General features: G+C 39.2%; 1 protein-coding gene across 1 annotated transcript; it reads left to right on the forward strand.

The window, feature by feature from the left end:
• Positions 1-2997: 2997 nt before the first annotated feature.
• Positions 2998-19597, forward strand: Mmadhc (metabolism of cobalamin associated D). The gene is made up of 8 exons (XM_075985257.1): positions 2998-3071; positions 3322-3378; positions 6638-6782; positions 8147-8364; positions 10963-11068; positions 12103-12233; positions 18016-18102; positions 19078-19597. The coding sequence occupies exons 2-8, from the start codon at positions 3370-3372 to the stop codon at positions 19270-19272; spliced, it is 891 nt and encodes a 296-aa protein (XP_075841372.1). The 5' UTR covers positions 2998-3071; positions 3322-3369; the 3' UTR covers positions 19273-19597.
• The last annotated feature ends 1587 nt before the right edge of the window (positions 19598-21184 follow it).

The following is a 21184-nucleotide window of genomic DNA, read 5'->3' on the forward strand; positions in this document are numbered from 1 at the left end:
GGCGACACCTAGTGGCCAGAATCGTGTGAGTCCCAGCAGACACTGTTAATTGCGGGCAAGGGTTTCCTGTTAGACTGCCCCTTCCGCACATTCTACATCAAGAGGACTCCTTGCGCTTTCCCGTCCTACCTCGGGGGCGCATCTGTGAATGTGTAGCTACGGATTTATAGGCTCTACGTGATAGAGTATTTTCAAGTATTTTAATACCGTAATCTTCTCCACAGGCAGGGATAACTATCAAATACTTATAATTCCTTTTCTCCACTTTCTCCTCTCTCTCTCTCTCTCTCTCTCTCTCTCTCTCTCTCTCTCTCTCTCTCTCTCTCTGTGTGTGTGTGTGTGTGTGTGTGTGTGTGTGTGTGTGTGTGTAGCTGCAGGATCCAGTTTGAGTTTTAAACTGAAAATGTTTGCTTTTTGTTCCCAGTACAATGAGATTCTTCCAACTTTTTCCTGTTGAACCAACATATGTATCTCTACCATTGATTTTTGCAGCCCGTTTATATCTCAGAAGTATCTTTTTTAAGAGATCAGGATAATCCAAATTGGTTTAACGTGGAACTCATGTCTACCTAAAACTTGACACTTCACAATTGGAAAATGTTCTTAACATCAGTTCTCCCTGGCTACCACTGGGTGGCTTTTTATATTGTAGAGCAGCGACAGCTGGTGTTCGCAGTGCGTATTGCACCTCTAACCTACACTGAATCCTACTAAGTCTCCACAGTGGTCATGGATTCTTGTTCGGCACAGGACTCCACTACTCTGCTAGATGGATGGTAACCTTCAAACTGAAAGAGCCAAAGGATACTCTGGTCTCTTTAAGTTGCGTTTGTCAGCTTCTTTATCATAGCAATGAGCAAAGTAGCTAATGCATACACAGTGGGGCTAGCAAAATGCACATTTCCTCTAGATATGCGCAGACAGAGGCCATCGCATAGGTGACTCTAGAGCCTGGTAAGTTGATATTAACCGTCACAGGCATACATGGGACAATCAATAGCTAAGGTGACAATTAAAGCCTACGTTAGGTTTGCAAGTCGCAAACTAAAAAACAATCAAGCAAACATTAGAGCAAGGGCTCTCTTGTGTGTGTACCAACAGTCTAACATCCACTGTGATTTCTTTATAACATTACTGTGCTGCCTGCTGTCCTAAGCAGACTAGAACATACACAATGCTTCCAGGTCAATTGTGGGTCTTCTAAAAGTAGCAAAAGCACACGTTGTGTTAACTACTAAAGAGTTTCTGGAACTTCCGTGCAGGCAAGGCAAAGGATGGGTTTTCAATAGCTGAGCTCTGCGATCAAGACAAATAACAAAGCTGTGGTAGGCCTTTCTTTTAAATTTTTTATGACTATCCTTATTTTATTGGAATCAAGTAAAAGTTCTGGCCTCATCAGACCCCAGGCACATATATGTGCCTACACATGCCGGAAGACACTTGATTTTTAAACATAAAGCAAAGAAAACCAGCCTACAAACCATAATCCCAGAAAACATAGACAACAATGAGGACACTAAGAGAGACTTACATAGATCTAATCTACATGGGAATTAGAAAGTAGAAAAAGACAAGAGCTCCTGAGTAAACCTGGGGATCTTGGGGAAGGGTTGAAAGGGGAGGGGAGAGGCAGAGAGGGTAGCAGAGAAAAATGTAGAGCTCAATAAATATCATTTTTTAAAAAAAGAGAATACCTTCAACTCAAGTCAGGGTTCTCTTCTCTGAAGCCTTCTGTGTCCTACCCCACTGCAAGCTCGTGCTCTCTCTGTCTCTCTCTGTCTCTGTCTCTGTCTCTCTCTCTCTCTCTCTGTGTGTGTGTGTGTGTTTGTGTATGTGAACTTAATTCTCACAAATATTCTGAGATAGATAGTAGTATGCCCACTTAGAAGGGAGAAAGCTAAAACATAAAGAGACTAAATAATTTGCTCATATGACCCAACCAGAAAGTTTAAAAATCCAAACAATACGTTTAGTGTCAGTGAGTATCTATCTGTATAACCACAGTATCTTTCTAAAAAATGACCAGCAGGGGTGGCTAAGAGATTCAAACTAGAAATTCTTGGACAAATTTAAAATTTAAAAAGTAATCTAGAATTTCCTCCTCAAATGTGGACTTCATTGCATGTTGCTTGTAACATATAAGTTTGATATATATATATATATCGCCAACTTCCCTGGAGCTGTTCTGTGTTTTCTTTCTCTGAAGAACCTAGCATCTTAAGTCCCAAAAGAGAAAGACAGTCCCTACCTCTTCCTTGTTTTTTGTTTGTTTGTTTTTTTTTTTTTTTTTTTTTTTGCTGTGTAGCAACTTTTCCTCTGGGAAAGCAGTTTTTCTTCAACTACAAATCTCAGTCTAAGTCCAATGACTGTAGGATTGGGAGAGTCATAAATTTTCAGTATTAAAAAAGCAACTACTCCAAGAAACAGTGGCTTATCCTGTCAGCAAGGAGTGTGACCAAAGTGAAAGGGACAGCTCTGCTGTACTGCCCTCGCGGGTCTGAGGAGTTCCCCTAATTCTTGAGGGACCTTGACTCAGGCCAACCCAGGATTTGTGGCTTTCAGAACAAGCCAGTATGAAGCAGAATTGAGATCTCATAAAGATACTTGACTTGATGTATGGGAGTTAAGCAAAGGGGAGACATTCCAAAAGAAAGGCATACTCCAGAGCAAGGAGTGTGGGATTAAAGGCGTGCACCACCACCGCCCCACATAAAATATTTTTTAAATCTAAAAAAAATTTAAAAACAACAACAAAAATCTGTCAAAAGTACCTGTGAGTCAATGAAGCAAAGATTCACCAAACATTGGTACCAAACACTGGTACTGGGTCCTTTAAATCTTCCCAGCGAGGGCCCTCCGGCCTTGATCCGCCCACTTGTTTGTCCAAAGGACCTGCTCAGCTTTGGAGCCCTGCGAGCATCATCTGCTCGGAGATCGACAGGCAGCATCGACGCGCTCAGAGGCGACTCCTCGGGCCTGGGCGTCCCCAGCGTCTCCGTCGGGACGGAGGCGGCGGCCATCTTGGCAGTGGACAGGGAGCGGGCCTGGGCGCGGAGCCCCTCCGGTGACTGGTACGGACGGTTCCCGCCCGCGGGCTCCCGTGCGCGTTCAGGGGTGACCGGAACCCTGCTGTCGGTACCGCCCCTGGCGTCCCACCTCTGCTCCGGGCTCCTCCCGAGCTTGCGCTCCGGGCTCAGACCCGGCCTGCGAGCCTGCGCCCGGGCGGCCCCACGGGTTCCCGGGGCCCGGCGATGGGGAGGGACGCGCTGACACTGCCCGGCCCGAGCTGTCACTAGCCTCTTTCGTTTTGCTCTTTCCCAGGGAGTCTTTGCAAAAGGGGAGAATTTGCGGCCGTCTTCTTCACTAGAAATGGCTCATGTAAGTCACTCTTGGAACAACGGTGCTTGGAAGCTAAGGTTAGGAAATGGAGGGACGGCTTTATGATGACGTTGGCATAATGGTCGCCTTAATATATCAGCAGTGGTGAGCAGAGGGTGTGAAGTTAAGTTTTTATGATTTAAAAGTAGTTTGGCTCAAACATTGTTAAATCCTGTGTGTTCGTTCCTCCAGTTTCATATTTTATAGACATAAAACTCAAATGTAAGCATCCTTTCAACACTTCTAAAAGTCATGTCAGCAAATATTTAGAATGTTTTAAGCCTGTTACCAAAAGCAAACAACAAAAACCTTTGGTTAACCTTAAGTTTTGAAGTTATCAGAATAGGAAGTGACCTTTCAGTTTCTAAGAAGTAAAGGAAAAGTTCTTATTCACACTCACAGATGTGAGTGTAAGTGTCCAGATACTATACACACCCCTACCTTATTCACGCTCACAGACGTGAGTGTAGATACCCAGATACTGTACACACCCTACCTTAAAACACAGATAAAGGGCATAAGAAATAGATGAAGATTTTTATTAGAAGTAACACATGCTAGCGGCTGGAAAGAGGGCTGTTAGGAGCCCAGGCTGCTCTTGGAGAGGACCCAGGCACGAGACAGGTCACAACCCTCTGTGACTCCAGTTCTGGGGATTCAGTGTCGCCTGCTAGCCTCATCAGACCCCAGGCACATGCCGGAAGACACTTGTGTGTGCGCACACACCAATTTTTAAGTAGGTTTTTTTTTTTTGAAAGCTTGGAGAAGATATAGTGCGAGATCTGTGCATAGAGAAAATGGGACTTTGGGGTCACCTAGTGGGAAAAATGTTTACCTTGTGTTTTGAGAGCTAAGTGAAACTTAGATCATCAAAGGTTTGAATTAGAAGGTCAGGCACTATATGCAAAAACTCTTCCCTGTGCCCTTTAAATGTTAGGGTATCATTTCTGCCTGCCTGAAAGTCAGGTGAGCACGTAGGAGCTGAAGGTGGATCGGGAGACAGTGGAATGTTAGGGAATCCTGAGCGCCGCACTCAGTGGCTTAACTTCAAGTTGTAGTTTAACCAGAGAGAGTAATGTGGCAGCAGTTAGTGAGGTGGCATTTTTGTTACTGCCAGGTGTTTGGGGGTGTGACTGTAGGGACAGATGTGAAGAGCAGACTACCAGTCTGAGGGAAGTTCTCGGGTGAGTTTTACCGAGCCATAGCCCGCCCTGAATGGGTGTGATATGAAAGTGGCCTATGGACGGAAGTTGAGACAGAATAGAATAGAATGCTAATATTTACACTGACTTCATTTTAAATGAATCCGTAGGATGAATTTATTGGAAGATAAAAGTCCTTTGTTAGAATGAAGTTTATAGTAAATACATTGAAATTCTACTGTTCAGATGTCAGCCGTAAGGGTTTTGTGTGTTGTAAATTCAGGGCAGACGTTAGTGTGAAACATGCATGAACATCCAGAGTTATAAAAATGCCCATGACTTAGCACTAACTCTTGACTCCTCTGGTATACCTACTTTAGTCTTTTTTTTTCCTGAAGCTCATAAAGTTTTAATCAAATTTCCCAAGTCGCATGCTTCTCCGTGAAGAGACACGTCTGCTTACCTGGAAAGTGGAGAAGGTGCTGCAGCAATGGAGTCTGGACTAGGATGGGATAAGTCAGCCACGAATAGCTGGAACTAACTGTAGACCTCCTCTTTCATGTGAAAACCATTGAGTTCGTCTAAGCCCTGAAACGTAGACATTCATGACTGTGTATGATAACTCATGCCTGATAATCCAAGTCAGGTGATGTCGACATTTTTTAAATGTAAATAGCCAGCTAGCAAATCCTTGAAGCTTTGTGAGCTGTAGGCTAATGCTGATGTCACAGTGTGCAAGCAGTCATGCGCAACACACAAATGAAAGATTGTGCCTGTGTTACAAAACTGTTTCCCAACAATTAGCCATATTGGGAAATCATTTGCATCTTCCGCATTAAACTATTCTAACCTAAGTATGCTAAAGTCTAGCCGTACCTCCATATTTACATATTCATCGATTTTTAACTCAGTCTGGGAAATAAACATAAGATCAGAAAATACACCACAAAGATATGCTAAAATTAAGGAAAGTGAACATTGCCTTTAAACCAAGAGGAAGTAATCGATGGGAAGTAGTAGCATAGTCTGCAGCAGCTGAAGAAGAAAAGGATCAGAAAAGAAACTTGAGGGTCCAAGGAAAAGTCCTGAAGTCTTTGGTTTAAGGACAGCAGAATCTTTCTAGTCACTCTACATTTTTAGTATTTATTAATAAGGCAGCCTTCATGGATTCATCTTTTGACCTTTATTGAAAAAAATACCCATTTATCCCAAAGCAGCACATTGTCTGTTCATGCTGTGCTGTGATGTGAGGTGAATCTGAAGAACAGAGTTTATTTGGGAGCAAGAGTGATTGCAGGACTCATGGCAAGCCAAGCATGGCCATAGGCAACACAGGCGGAAGCCAAGGGTCAAGTGTTTTCTAATATGAAAGGTTGCATAATTTGTTGGATTGCTCTTGGCTCTGTGGATCAACACCAGGTAACATCAGTCCAAAGGTGGACAGGCAGTTACTGGCTAGGCATCCTCATAGACGTGTTTCTACAGTGGCCTTTGTGCAAGGTTCTGGTTTGGGTAGTCTCTCTGTAACAGTTCCATTTATCAGGTAAACATTCTCCCTGCTTCTTAGCATGGCCTCCTTGTTAGGGTTTGGCATACTTGGCCCCCACTTTAATTCTGAGAACTCTCATAGTGGGTTGTTTTTTTTTTTTTTAATTGTAAGTACACATAGTTTGTCACCTAGTAGATAGTCCACAGAGGTAGTAAAGTGATGTGCGTTGTTTTTAAAAGCTAGAACACAATGGGATGAATTAGCTTACTGCATAAACACGAGACCCTAAATTTGAGTTCACAGCACGTAAAACTGCAAACACAGCAGTACATGCTTGTGACCCTAGCACTATGGGGAAGGTAGAGACAGGAAGACTCCTGGGACCCAGTGAGAGACTGAGGAGGAGAGAGATGGAGCATCCTCCAGCCTTCTGAGCACGCACAGTACACACCTGTAGCGCCGGGGGGAAGCCAAGGGTCCAGGGTTTTTAATTTAAAATTCGAGAGGTTGTGTAATTTGTATCATACACCATATGTGTGTGCACACACATACAAAAATGAAACACAGTATGAAGGCTTGTCAGAATTTATAATTTTTCTCCAAATCTGTTGATTTCTGTTGTTACTAGGTGCTCTGTAACAGGGCCAGACTGGTTTCCTATCTGCCCGGATTCTGTTCTTTAGTGAGAAGAGTTATCAATCCAAAAGCCTTTTCAACTGCAGGGTCTTCAGGGTCTGATGAGTCTCATGTGGCCACTGCACCCCCGGATATATGTAAGTAAAAGACTTAACTGCTTTTATTATACTGTAAAACCTTTTATATTGTATTTTCTATAATAGTTTTTCTTGGAGCTTTATATATATTTTTAAACTTTTGTTTGTTCCATTGAAAATAAAATAACATTCTACCTAGATGTATCAGAAAGTTAAAATATTCCAAAAAATAAAACAATGTTTTTATAGGAATATATCCTAGGAAACACATTGTAATTGAAGATATTATAACTTAAGAGTGGGAGGGAATGGCTGGAGAGGACGGAGGGCAAACTAAATCATAATCTAAAATAAATAAAAAAAATTTAATAAAAATAAGCACATTTGATATGCTTAATCTCCCGCTCACTCATCATACTTTGGCAGCGCAGTATGCTGTGTATCCCATGACTAAGAACTAAAGTTCACTGCTTGACTACAAGAGAGATTATTGTATAGCCTGTTTCTACCCAGAGAAATTACCAAAATTCAGTATTCAGTGCATAGTGCTCTCTTACTGTCATACAAGGCTAGAACATACTAAAGTGAGCCATTGGAAGTCCAGAGTTATCCACACTTGGCTTCACAATTTTTAGGGGGTTTTTGTTGTTGTTGTTTTCTTTTGTTAAGATTTTGTTTTTATTTTTACTATGTGTACATGGTATGTGAGTGCAGGTACTTGGAGAGGCCAGAAGAGTGTTCAGTCCCTGGAACTGGAGTCAGGGCAGTTGTGGGCAACCCAACTTGAGTTCTGGGAACTGAACTCAGCTCCTCTGGGAGCAGGATGCACTCAGTCTCCAAGCCATCTCACCAGTCCTAAAACTGATTGCTGGCCTCGAACACATACAGTTATCCCTCAGCCAGGTCCCGATCTTGTCAACTATTGCTAAGTCACTTAGCAAGCACATTGTATGTTTATTAAGAATCTGTTGAGTAATTTGCCCAAAATCTCCAGTGCTTCTTTTAATCTGATTTTTGCATCACTATCATACCTTAGATCATTCTAAGGTATTTAAATTGTTACTTTCTTGATAAATAATGCTTTATTAGTTCTCTCAGCAGCAGTTTCCAAATTATAAGTCCTTGTCCAAGGCTATTAAAAAAGGCTGGGAGGTGGTTAGAAAGCTTTGAGAAATTCCACATTCCATACCTGAAAACTCATAACGCATGCCAATATAATATAATACCAAAGGCTTTTAGAAGCGTAACCTCATGTGTCCCAAAGGTATAACACATGGAATTCTTGTTTCTTCAAGAACTTTACTACAGTTTAAGTTCACCGGGCCATTCAAAGCCTACAGCTTCCCTGCACTTTGTTTTGTTTTTAACAGCTGACTTCCCATTTATATCACATGAAGAGTAACGGTCCATTTGATTTCCTTCAGGCTCCCGAACAGTGTGGCCTGATGAAACTATGGGACCATTTGGCCCTCAGGATCAGAGATTCCAGCTTCCTGGGAATATGGGCTTCGACTGTCACCTCAATGGTACTGCTTCACAGAAGAAAAGCTTGACCCATAAAACTTTGCCTGATGTTTTAGCAGAGCCTCTTTCAACAGAAAGACACGAATTTGTAATGGCACAATATGTGAATGAGTTTCAGGTTGGTTAACATTGTTGCTCTTATTAATGCTGTGTTACTTTTTGGTTACTAAGTACAATAATTTTATTGAAAGGGTAAAAAAAAAGTATATACAAAAGCAGCATAAGCAGCCTTCAAAAATGCATTTGCACTGTTCAGTTTACATGTTTAAATCATAATCTCTATTAAATACTTCTTCAAAAATACATTTTTGGTAACTGCTTATTCTGAATGTGACTAATTTTTTATATTGCTAAAGATTAAGGTTTCTTGTTTTTTACTTCTAAAAATACTGGTTAGGGGCCTGTCATGATGTCACGTGGTGCCTGTAATCCCAGCACCTGACCAGTGAAAGGAGGAAGATCTCTAGGTTCGGGACATTGTGAATTTCAGGCCACCTGGGGCAATTATAATTTGTTGATAGACTTAGTTCGTGCTAACTTTATATTTCTCTAGTCCTCTTAAGAAATTTTTTGACATCTTTGATGTTTTTCATATACAGTCAGCTAAAAAGAAAAACAGATTTTTTTTTAGAGGGGAAAAGAAGAAAAAATTATTTTCAAGGGATTAGAGGAGGGTTTTGAAATTTTTTCTTTTTTTTTTCTTGTGTGTGTGTGTCCAAATGTGTGTGCAAGTATGCTTGCTCAAGAATGGAAACCAAAGTTCATAGAAGGATATTTTAGCTTCATCTTCTCCACCTTATTCTTTGAGGCAGTGTCTGCCACTGGATCAAAGCTTATTTTGGCAAGGCTGGCCAGCAAGGCCCCCAACACAAGGATACAGATATGTATGCCTCCTTGTCTAACTTTTAGGTGGGTACTGGGAATCCAAACTCAGATCCCCATACTTGCATGAGGGGATACCTCCTGAGCCCCCGTGTTACCGTTGCTTAAACTGGAAATAGAAGGCTACATACATCTCACAGTTTGGGTCATACTCCTAAAGATGTAACATTGCCACACAGAGTTAAGTAAAGGTTTTTTGTTTGGTTGTTTTTTATGGCAGTGATGACTTTTGTTTACTTTTAAAGATTTATTTTTTAATTATGTGGCATATGTGTCTATGTGTGGGGACATGCACATGAGTCAAATGCCGATGTAGTCAAGAGGTGTCAGGTCTTCTGGAACTGGAGTTACAGGTGTTGGGAGCTACCTGAAGTGGAACTGTACTCCAGTCATCTGCAGGAGCAATTATGCTCTTAGCCATTGAGCCATCTTGGCAGCCCTTGTTATGTATTTTAAAATAAAGCTGTATTATTTGGTACACAAGTCTCTCAAAGTATGAGCTTTTTTAGATGACAGGACACATTGGGACATCGTTGGCTTCCTGGATCTCTTTATATTAGATGATTTTTGCTCATTCTTCTCATTTCTTTGTTCTTCTCCATACTAAATATTTAATCTTTTTCACAAATTCTATTGTTAGTCTTCTCGTTTAAGTTCCTCTTTAGTCACTAGCTCATTGGCTTTAAGTCTTTATAATTCCTAGCTCAGTATTAGTTCTGACATTTGCCCCCGGCTGTCTTTATTTGTGTATCTGGCAGGTCCCAAATTTTGCATTTAATACTGAAGTGGTTCTTTAATCCCCTCAAACTTTGTCCTTATTCCTGTCTGATCAGTCATATGAATAGTATAGCTATCTTTCCTCTACCCTTAGATAAAATTAGAGGACCATCCTTGCCTCGCTCTGCTAGCATGTTCCACAAATAATTTCAAAATCACATTTCTCCAATCTGTGAATTTATTCCTAAGTTATTGTCCTTTCAACTCTGTCATACTTCAAGAACTATTTCTTTTACCTGCATTTTTAGGGACATTATAACATAATGGACTAGGGAAAGAGAAGAAATCTGGTTTAGGTGTTGACTCTAGCTTGTGACTTTGAGAATGTCATTTAACCTTTGTGAGCCTTTGTTCTGTACATGAAAAGTGACAGCAGAAACAGTGCAGTCCGGGCTGCTGCAGGCTCCCTGACTTGTTGCACCGCTTTCCTCCTGAATCCCTAAGCTGTAAACAGCTCCATCTGTTACCGCTGCTTCAGCTTTTCCTCATCCCTGCTAGCAACATGCTTTCCTCCCCAACTCCATCCCCAAAAGCTACCTTCTCATTCTGTGGCGATTTCATGTTGAATTCATTTTTATAAATGCTGTTTTTCCCTGTTAGATCTATTTGAGAGTAAAAGTTGGATTTTCAAAAGTACCTTATTTTTTAATGCTGTCTATTCTTATCAAAGGGCCTAATATATTGTAAGCTATGGCTAAATTTTTACCTCTAAGCCCTTCCTGTAGTTGAAACTATATTATTTGACCATTTTTTAAAATTAGCTTCATACCAATTTTACAATAATGTGATGTCACGTAAACATCACAAAAGATAATTTTGTAAGGTTTTTATTATAATATTTTATCCTGCTCTTATCATATCTCAGAATGTCCGTATATTTATATATTTTTCTTACACTTTCCTCAGTATTTCTTTAGAGCTTTCAGAATTTATACTATTTTTAGTGTGAAACATTATCTTACTTTCCATTAGAACAATTTTGTAAAATATTTTAACTTAAATTCTTAACGAATATTGAACTCAAGTTTCCCTTTCATCCTTGTCATTGTTCCCACAGAGTAGCGATACACCTGCTGAACAAGAAATTAACAGTGCAGAAACTTACTTTGAAAATGCCAGAGTGGAGTGTGTGATCCAAACATGTCCAGAACTGCTGCAAAGAGGTATCATACTTGCTGCGTTGACACACAAGTGTGTATTAGATAATGTTATTAATGTCTTCGCATGCTTAGATGGACCCAGCACTTCTCAGGTTCTGTGTGCTGGTGTTTATTGTGTCCTGTTGGGAATGATTGCTTGTCCTCTGACGTCTGAACTCGTTTCGGTTCCATAGCAATAATAGGATTCATAGTAACTTTTCCTTAAATTTCATATTTCTACTCTGGTGTGACTATTGTAACTAATTTTTTCATAAGTTTGTATATAATTTGTAAAGAGGAATCTTTGAGAATTTCATGCAGTGAATTTTGATTCTATTCATATATATTCATTTTCATTTCTCTCCCTTCTGGAGGATCTACGCCACCTCCCTGGACTGTTCCCATCCCGACCCCATACCTTCTCTTTTTCAAAAATAAACCATGGAGTCCGTCTAGTGCTGCCCATGTACATCTGGGTGGGGCCGCTCAGGAGAGCATGGTCAACTGACTATGAGTGCCACCCTTAAAAAACTCTCCTTCCCCAGAGGCCATCACCTGCTCCATAGCTCCTCAGTTAGGGTTGGGGACTTGCTAGCCTCTCTTGGCTTCATGCTAGAATGTTAGCCACCTTCATCTTGTGCAGGTGTTCTGCACAGCTGCTGTGAGTTCTGCACAGAAGGTTCTGCATGTCCAGAAGATAGTATTTCACTCCAGTTCTTTCTGACAGCTGGTGTGATACACATGCCGTATTTGTGGCTGTTTGCTCCCCGGTCACTTGCCCTGCACTTTGACCTGTTGTCATTAAATTCCTAATGATAAATTGATTTGAAAACCATGTTAGTAGTAAAGGATGGGTGGGTGTAGTGTGGCTTAACCTAGCTGTTGGCGTTGCTGTTTCAGCTCATCCAGCAAAACTGCATTCCTTGTACTCTTCAGAAGTAGTGTACACCGGGAAGACTGCCTTATTTTCATCTTCCTGAGTAAGCTGTCTTTATGAACTAAAGCTCTTTGTGGAAAGCTAACTGTTTTCTTCTTGCGCTTTACATTCTTATTTTTAGATTTTGAGTCACTTTTTCCAGAAGTGGCTAATAACAAACTAATGATTCTGACCGTGACACAGAAAACTGAAAATGACATGACTGTTTGGAGCGAAGAGGTAGAACTTGAAAGAGAGATGCTCTTGGAGAAGGTACGTCCTCCAGTTTCCTAATAACTTAGTGCTCTCGTATTTAAATGTCACTACACCAGTTGTAACCACACATTATGAAAATCCATTCTAAGAGACTAGAACTTCGGTGGACTTCATAGATGACTTAATAATCTACATTGAGCTTATTTTAGATTTAGACTATTATTCTATATATAGTCAGCCTGTTTTATTAACCTGCCTTTAATAGAATAATGTAACAATGATCTTACTTGCCTTGGGTTTCCCAGGTAATCAGCTTTTACAACTTAAACTGTTGCATAGCTGTAATCTTCTGTTATGTACTCTTTTGTGCCCATGACTCAAAATAATGAATATGTGTGTGTTTGTGTTGTGTTAATCATTTGCTAAAAGCAGCCAACAGGTTGGAAGCAACGTTGTACAATAAATATTAGCCATAAATTATGGAAACAGCGTGTGGAAATTTTTTTCAGATTTATTTTATTTATTATGTATACAGTGTTCTACCTGTGTATATGCCTGCACTGCAGGCCAGAAGAGGGCACCAGACACATTATAAATGGTAGTGAGCCACCATGTGGCTGCTGCGAATTTAACTCAGCATCCCTGGAAGAGCAATCAGAGCTCTTAATCTCTTATCCATCTCTCCAGTCCCCCATATGGATATTATTAAATGAATGTTTGCTTTTCTGAGTGTTCCTGGGGTATTCATGAACATTTTAGTTTTGTTTATTTCTTTTCTGAATGTTTGCAAACTTCCAATTTTTCTAAAATCTATTATTCTGTCCCTCTTGCATCTCTACACCTCTATAGAATAGCAAGTAATGAAAAGTCATTACACAGTTATCTCTAAGGAATGAAGAGTAACACTGAGCAATGTGACAGGATAAAATACAGTCTGCATCTTTTTTCTGCCCTTTGCTTTCAACTGAAGATAGGTTTTGACACTTCTATATATTTTATTTACAATGTAAATAAACATTTATTTATATGTAGATATATTTTATTTCTTATAAAAATCTGCATTATGTTTTAAGTAAACAAAATTTTAGGTTATTTTAAAATTTCCTTTATGATTTATAAATTGAAAATCCAATTTTGCTATTACTGGCAAACAGCTGGGAAAATCAATAATACATATATTTATGAGCACTAATCCCCATAGACTTCTAGGTAGAAGATGACTGAATTACTATCATTTTAAATTTTGATAGATGCTGATGATATGCCTACCCCCAAAATTAACATAATTTAGATAGTACATATGCTCTGACCCTAGCTTACCTTATACCATAGCATTCTTCTTATCAATCAGATAAAAATCTCAGATAATTACTTCTATACATATATATTTAATAATTTAAAACTATGTAATAATTATCTTAAAATTGACATTGGATTATGTGAATTTGTCTATAGGACAAGAAAGAGTATTCTTCTCTATGATAGATTCAGAATGACTCATCTGAGTGCCTTAGCTCACTCTAATTGAAAAATCCTCTTACTGATTTCCATGTAAGACAATGTTAAAATTCTGTTACTTTGGGGGGTTAACCAGATGGCTTTATTTGTGATACTATGGTTTACATATTCAGCAGTATTTTAAATGTACCACAAAGCACTTACTAATACATGCCACTGTGATTATATTTTGTTTGTACTATAGCAAATAAAGCTTGCCTGAGGATCACACCTTTAATCATAACACCTTGGAGGCAGAGGCAGAAGGATCCCTGGGAGTTCAAGGCCACCCTGGGCTACACTCAAAGAAAAACTAAGCCAGGCAGTAGAGTCTCAAAGAAAAACAGCCAGGCAATAGAGACTCACACCTTTAATCCCAGTACTTAGGAGTCACGTGCCTTTAAACCAAGCCCTAAGGAGGTGGAGTCGGAAAGAGATTGGGTGGAGATATAGTAGGAGGAGACAGGAGCTTCGAGCATTCAGTCTGAGGACTTGTAGAGATGGGCTACCCCATTCAGTCTGAGTATTTTGTAGAGGTAAGAACAGTGACTGGCTGCTCTGCTTCTCCGATCTTTCAGCTTTCAGCCCCTACTATCTGTTTTCATTATTAAGACCAATTAAAATCCATGCTGCATGCCATAGTGTTTTAACAGATGTGAGCATATTATATACTAACTAAAATGGAATTAAATAGAGGTATTTGACATTCAGGCTGGGTGTAGTGGCCTACGCCTTTGATCTTGGCACTCAGGAGGCAGAGGCAGGCATGTGGCTTTCTGGGAGTTTGAGGCCAGACTGGTCCACATGGGAAATTTCAGGCCAACCAGGAAAACGTAATGAGAGAGACCATATGTAAAAAACAGACATACGTTCAGATTTAAGAGGATTTAAGTAGGCAATAACTAGCAGACAACTTATTTACACATTAAAGACTTGACAGGTGGATAGTTCTCATCATTTGGTGAGCAGCCACAGGGCTCATTCTTAAGCATCACATAGTAGTGCTGGTTTCTGATCATCTCAAGATTCTTATCTAATTTGATACTGAGTCCAGTATAGTTCTTTCAGTTTCCTAGGGTGGGTTTTGACATTCAGCTATGTTGAGAGGTGTAGCTTATTCTCATGTCCTATTCTGATCTTTTCCAGCAGGTGTCACTGTTTGTCTTTGATGAATACAATTCTTAGAAATTTGCTGGTGCTTGTAATTATATAAGATTCTTTTAGTTAACCTTTGTACATGCTTGGTTGTATTGTTTTGTTCTTTTTAGTTTTCATTAAGTTGGAATATAATCAAATGACTTGAATTTTAAGACTTAACAAAGATTATGAAATACATCAACAAAAGTTAATGTTGAATGTGGGTGATAATCTACAGAATAGAGCATTTTATTATATGTCACCAGTTTACAGGTGGATATGGAGAGAAAAGTTAGCTTAGGTGCTATGCCTCCATAGGAATCATTAAACTTTATCCAAAAAATTACAATAAATGTAGTTCTGAAAACATAAAAAGTTGTGGCAAGTGAAATTTACAGTAAGTCTGTTTGACTTACAAGTGACCCAGCCCTCAGAAGGGTAAGTTCAGAGACCTCCAGCCTGCCATGTGCTCAGGGAGCATTAGTAGACAGAAAGTAGACATGAAGTCCAGAAACGCTATGGCTGTAGCTCTGAATTTGCCTTACTGAGCACTGCGATCAGTTAGCAGCCTGAGAGTGAGCAGTGCTCAGGCCTGTATTGTGAAACAGACTCCTAAGTTAGGCTGGACTCAGGCTCTTAGTTGTAATATGTTCTGAGTCAAAATGGGAAAGCAGCTTCAGGCCAAATTTCACAGTCTCTTTATCTAACTTCCTTTCTTGGACTCTAATACAGATAAGGGCTATTGAAAGCTGAACAGAAGGCTTTGGCCGTATAGAGGGGCTGAAGAAAGTAGAACAAGGTTACTGAATTCTCTTCTTACAGGGTTAGAACAGGGAGGAGTTAATTATCATGCTGACTCAGGTAAACTAGGGCCCTTCTGATTGGTTGCTGTCAGTCTTCTGGCTGTTTTTGAAAGCTGACTTGTTTAAATTCTGTTTGATTACTAATTAGTGACAGTAGCATGAGTAATCCCATTCCGGCTTGATCTCGTCTGTCTCATTAGTACCGACATCACAGTGGCCTCCTGTAAACTTTAACAAGTCCCAGGCACAGTCATCTTCTTTATGCAATGGTAAGAGCAGGGCCCGCACTTTGATTACAGTGTATTTATATGCCTATGATAGAGCTTACTGTACGTGAGTGGCACATTCAAAGATTAATAGTAACTTCTAATGCTGCAGAATGGCAGGAGTTGGCAAGGAAGCTTTGTGAATACGGTCTCATTTTACTTTGGTTTTCTGTTTAAAGGAAGTTTTTCTTTGATCTGTGCTAATTGCAAGCATCATTGTCTCTGCTCGGTGGGGTTATTATTAAGGAAATCAATGGTTAGTCTGCAGTAATTGGGATACTCCACAGCTGATTGGATAATCAAAGCAGATCTAACCGGGGGGTAGCATTTGGTTTGGATACACTGATTCAAAAGATGATCCACATCCCAGGCTGGCCAGATGTTATGAGATTTTATCACACTGCTCAGAATGGCTTGTCATTTAAAACTTACAAATTAATTCATTATTTCTAGAATTTTCAGATTAGTATATGCCTTGAGGACAGTTGACCACAGCCAAAACCATAAAAAATAAATCCACAGATGGGGGACTTGTGTATTATGGGCATCTTAGGCAATTCACTTCTGCTATAAGCTCTGCGTTACATTGCTAAAATAGCTATAGACATTAAATACATTCATGGATATGGCTATATCAGTGAGCTGGATTTGCTCTAGGGCTGTAATTTGCTAGTGTTTGGTGCAGAATATATTCTGCATTTCTTTTTTGTTTTGTGTTTGTCTGTTTGTTTGTTTTTTGAGACAGGGTTTCTCTGTGTAGCTTTGGTGCCTGTCGTGGATCTACCTCTTGTAAACCAGGCTGGCCTCAAACTCACAGAGATCCACCTGCCTCTGCCTCCCGAGTGCTGGGATTAAAGGCGCGTATTCTGCATTTCTAAATCCTGGACATTGGAGCCAGTGTTAGCTGAATGTCAGAAGTGCTGTGTCTCTTCACCCTTGATGGGCCAGAATTCTGTGTGTCCCCTGCATATTACAAGTTTTACAGTGTGAGAATTTCCTAGGCCTGTTAGAATCTTGCCTCTTTCTTACTTGGCTCAGTTTTTTGCTAAGCAGCCAGGGTGCATTGCTGTATAGGTTACTGGGATCCTGTTTTGTTTCGGCCTCTTTACAGTGCTCTGCCAGACAAGTCCAAGGGCTTCAGGGGTCCAGAATTCTTACTTTGCCTCCTAAACACGGTGACACTAGTTTACTTTTTGTTTCTGCAAGTAACTCCAACATTGGTGACGAGTTAATTTGGGTTACATGTCCTGGTCACAGATGATCACTGAAGGAAGTCAAGGCAGTTGTTCAAAGCAGGAACTGAAGCAGAAGCCATGGAGAAACACTGATTACTGGCTTGCTTTCCAAGTCTTGTTGAGCCTGCTTTCTTATATGACCCAAGACCAACTGTTCAGGGATGGCCTTACCTGGAGTTGGCCAGATCCCTCCATGTCTGTCATTAATCAAGAAAATGCCTCCCTACAGGCCTCTGTAGGCTAAGCTGATGGAGGCATCTTCTCAGTTGAGATTTCCTCTTCTCAGAAGACCCTAGCTTGTGTCAAGTTGACAAAAACAAAAACAAAACAAACAAAATGCCTTCAAATAAAAGGTCTCTAGAGATAGACATTTGCTTCCATTTTCTCAAAGACCATGACTTTTTCACATAAAAAATAGTTGTCTTACATATTTTGGTCACTGTTCTAGCTTTCAGCAGGATACTGAGATTGGGTTTATCTCTTTGTGGTGACTAGAATGAAGGCTGTGCCTTGGGTTTTCAGCATCCATGATGCTCTTTTTGTCTGCAGTGCAGTCTGGACTTAAACTTGCTACTGACTTTTCAGTACTTAATTGTGATCAACACATACGCCATAGATATTAAGATATTAAGGCTAAAATCCTGAGCTGTACATGGTAATTAGCAACTATACATATCATGTGTAAAAGACACACAAATGTTTAGTGAAAAGTGGGTATCCTATTTGTTTCCTCTGCTCCACCTACCTGTATATTCAGATTTTGTTGTTTTGTTTTACCTCAGCTGCTAGTGTTTAATCCTAGAGCCTAGGGCAACCTATACAATAAAATGACATTTAATTTTAAACATAAACCAATTGGAGTGGTGCTGGGTAGGCACTGATGTTATCTCTTCCTCTGCAGTTCATTAATGGTGCTAAGGAAATTTGCTATGCTCTTCGGGCTGAAGGATATTGGGCTGACTTCATTGACCCATCATCTGGTTTGGCAGTGAGTAAATGCATCTTGAAAGCCAGTTTATACGAAGTAGACACAGTTCTTATTATAAAATTATAACTCTTCTATTGGCAAAAAAAAAACCTATTTAGACTTTTTTACAGTTCTGTATATTATCCAAAGAAGGATTACTGTTAAATCCCTTGGTTTCACAATTCTAGAACTTACAGCACTGTTTCTGTTAATAGTAATGAAACAGATGTGTATGTTTATTATTTGTAAGTTAAAACTTAGGAACTACTGTGGTCTAGTTTAGTTTCTTAAAAGACCAAAATATTTTGAAGTTAAAATATAAACTGTAAAAAAAAATTACAGAAGTAACAACTTTTTGGAAGCTTTTATATAGTAATGGTCACATACTTCAATTGCAGGAAGTAATAAAATCATTTTTAAAGATGTATTTATTATGTATATAGTATTCTCTCTGCATGTTTTCCTGCACATCAGAAGTGGGCATTAGATCTCATTATAAATGGTGGTGAGTTGTCATGTGGTTGCTGGGAAATGAACTCAAGATATCTGGAAGAGTAGTCAATGCTCTTAACTTCTTAGCTATCTCTCCAACCTAATAAAATAATTTTTTAATTTTAAAATAGAAATATGTACCTGCTACTTCTCAGAGTCAAGTAGAATGTCATTGCGACTAGAAGACCTGGCTTTTGTCCCCTTTTCTAACAGTGATGGAGATGATCCATAGATAATTCTCTGAGATTTTGTTCATCTTTAAAGCTTGTACAATGCTATACATTCAGTTCTAGGTAATTTGAAATTTATTTGATAATTCATTTTCCATTTCTAGCATGCATAAGAACCGGGGAGGGTGTGCTAGAACAGTTTAGGTATTGCATGTGACCTTTTATTGGATAAAAAAATATATTAAACACATAGATGCACTTGGATTTATATAAATATTCCTGTAATGTCTTTTTTTCCTAATGAAAATATTACTTCATTTCTTATTTCTTCTAGTTTTTTGGACCATATACAAACAACACGCTTTTTGAAACAGATGAACGGTACCGGCATTTAGGATTCTCTGTTGATGACCTGGGCTGCTGTAAAGTGATCCGTCACAGTCTCTGGGGTACTCATGTGTTTGTAGGAAGTATCTTCACTAATGCTGCAGCAGACAGCCATATCATGCAGAAGCTGAGTGGAAACTAGCCATGCCCTGTGATTATTGCAGCTCTGTCTGTAATGGAGTGCTCTGTATAAACACTGTTGAGGAACTCAGCTTCTACGGGATTCTGGTTTTAGGTATTTATTTCATCATCTATGGGTTTACATTGGCAGGTGGCTTAGATTGCAATATTACAAATGCTACTCATATTCTGGAGTATGTGTTGAACACCCCCACATTCTGCAGAATGTGGTCATCTACATGTAACCAGGGTATGTATGGTCTTTTATTGTTAATTCTCCCCTTTATTGGGAAAACCTTATTAGTTTAATTATTTTTTCCAAAAATAAATCATACATTTGGCTATGATAGCTTGTGTTTCTTCATTTCAATAGTTTAAAAATGCAGCTATTTAACAGGTTAAAGAAGTACAATGTTAAATTTTAAGGTTTTTTTTTTTAGTATTACTATTGGTAATTCTAGATTCATTATAAATTTACTTTTCTAATTTTTCTCAACTGCTAATCAAACTGGCCCAAGTTTGAGTGCTATTTTCAAACAATGTCAGCAGGAAAAAAAATAGTGAAAGTAATATATCTTTAATGTATAAAGGTATATCAATTTCATTCTTACACTAAATTACATTTCTTAACCATGCAGTTAAACAGTTAAATATAATTATTTTCAGAGTAATTGATGCCTCAGCTCCAAGTCATAACCCTAACTCCATCACTCCAGAGATGCCTCATTCTCTGTTCTACAGAGTTTATTACACTGTTTCTAACTTTAAATGAATTGACTTTCATTGCTGAGGTTTCTGCCAATCTGTGACGTGCCTCAGGTACCCATTTCATTGTGTTTACTTACACAAGAACATAAATGTACAGTATTAACCGAATAAGCATAGCACAGCTCACCTAAGATCCAGCACAGGAACACAGCTGTGATTCTTTCATTTATACACATTGTCTGTTATTCTCCGTGCTTATCAAGAGATCTAAGCATCTGAAGAGCACAGAACTGAAGGTGAGAAAACTTTAGGGCTGCCTAACACTAGTGCTGCCCTTAGTAAAGAAACAGGACTTGGACTCTGCATGCCTTAAATTTCTCTGAAAGTTTACTGAAATGTATATCTTAAAAGATTTAGTTAATACATATCTGAAAATTCAACTATAGCATGCTACACTTGAAAGAGAAGTTCTCTCCAAGTTTAAAGCCTGTTTGTCTTCCTTGGGTTTCTACTACTTATAACACCAACTAAATTCCAATAGTTGAACAAAACCCTACATTTCTCTTAGGACTGCTTGCCCCAAAGTAGTCTACATCTGCACTACATATGCTTTGAGTGATAAACCTTTGTTTGAGGACCTGTTCAATAATGTGTGGTATGCTTAGCATCACCCTGGTCTCTGCCTACTTAGGTACAGTACGCAAACCCCGGATGGTAACAAAAATGTTTTCAAACATAGCCAGATTATATTAAGGGACAAAATACTTTGGTTTTGTTTGTTTGTTTGTTTGTTTGTTTGTTTTTTAAGTCAAGTACAACCAAGTTAACATTCTATTTAACAGCTTTGCCTGCATTTTAGAGCCAGTGTTCCAAAGCACCATATACCACAACTTCAACTATATATTTGGGTTACCTGAGAGAATATTTCATAATTTTCCTCTACATTCACAGATTACACTCATTAACCCAAGGGGGTTTGAGCATCAGTTTTTGTTGTTTTTGTTTTGTTTTTAGCTTTCCGCTTTCTATGTATGGGGGTTGAACCATTAGTGTGTGCTAAAGTGGAGCAATAGTGGATAAAAGGGGTGTTTAAGACAATAAGCGAATACAGTGAACTGACTGAATTAAAGATTTACGAAATGAAGGCTTTAGGGTTTTACATTAATAAATGACCTTATCAGGTGCAAATTAACTCAAGGAGTTCTGTAGTAGTCATCTTTCTGACT

This window comes from Microtus pennsylvanicus, chromosome 9 (assembly GCF_037038515.1).
Source record: "Microtus pennsylvanicus isolate mMicPen1 chromosome 9, mMicPen1.hap1, whole genome shotgun sequence".
NCBI lineage: Eukaryota > Metazoa > Chordata > Mammalia > Rodentia > Cricetidae > Microtus > Microtus pennsylvanicus.

Excerpts from the sequence above, each read along its gene's own strand:
- Mmadhc (XM_075985257.1), top strand. Across the intron at positions 6,783-8,146 it reads CACTGCACCCCCGGATATAT|GCTCCCGAACAGTGTGGCCT; the intron begins GTAAGTAAAAGA and ends GATTTCCTTCAG. Across the intron at positions 8,365-10,962 it reads AATATGTGAATGAGTTTCAG|AGTAGCGATACACCTGCTGA; the intron begins GTTGGTTAACAT and ends TTGTTCCCACAG.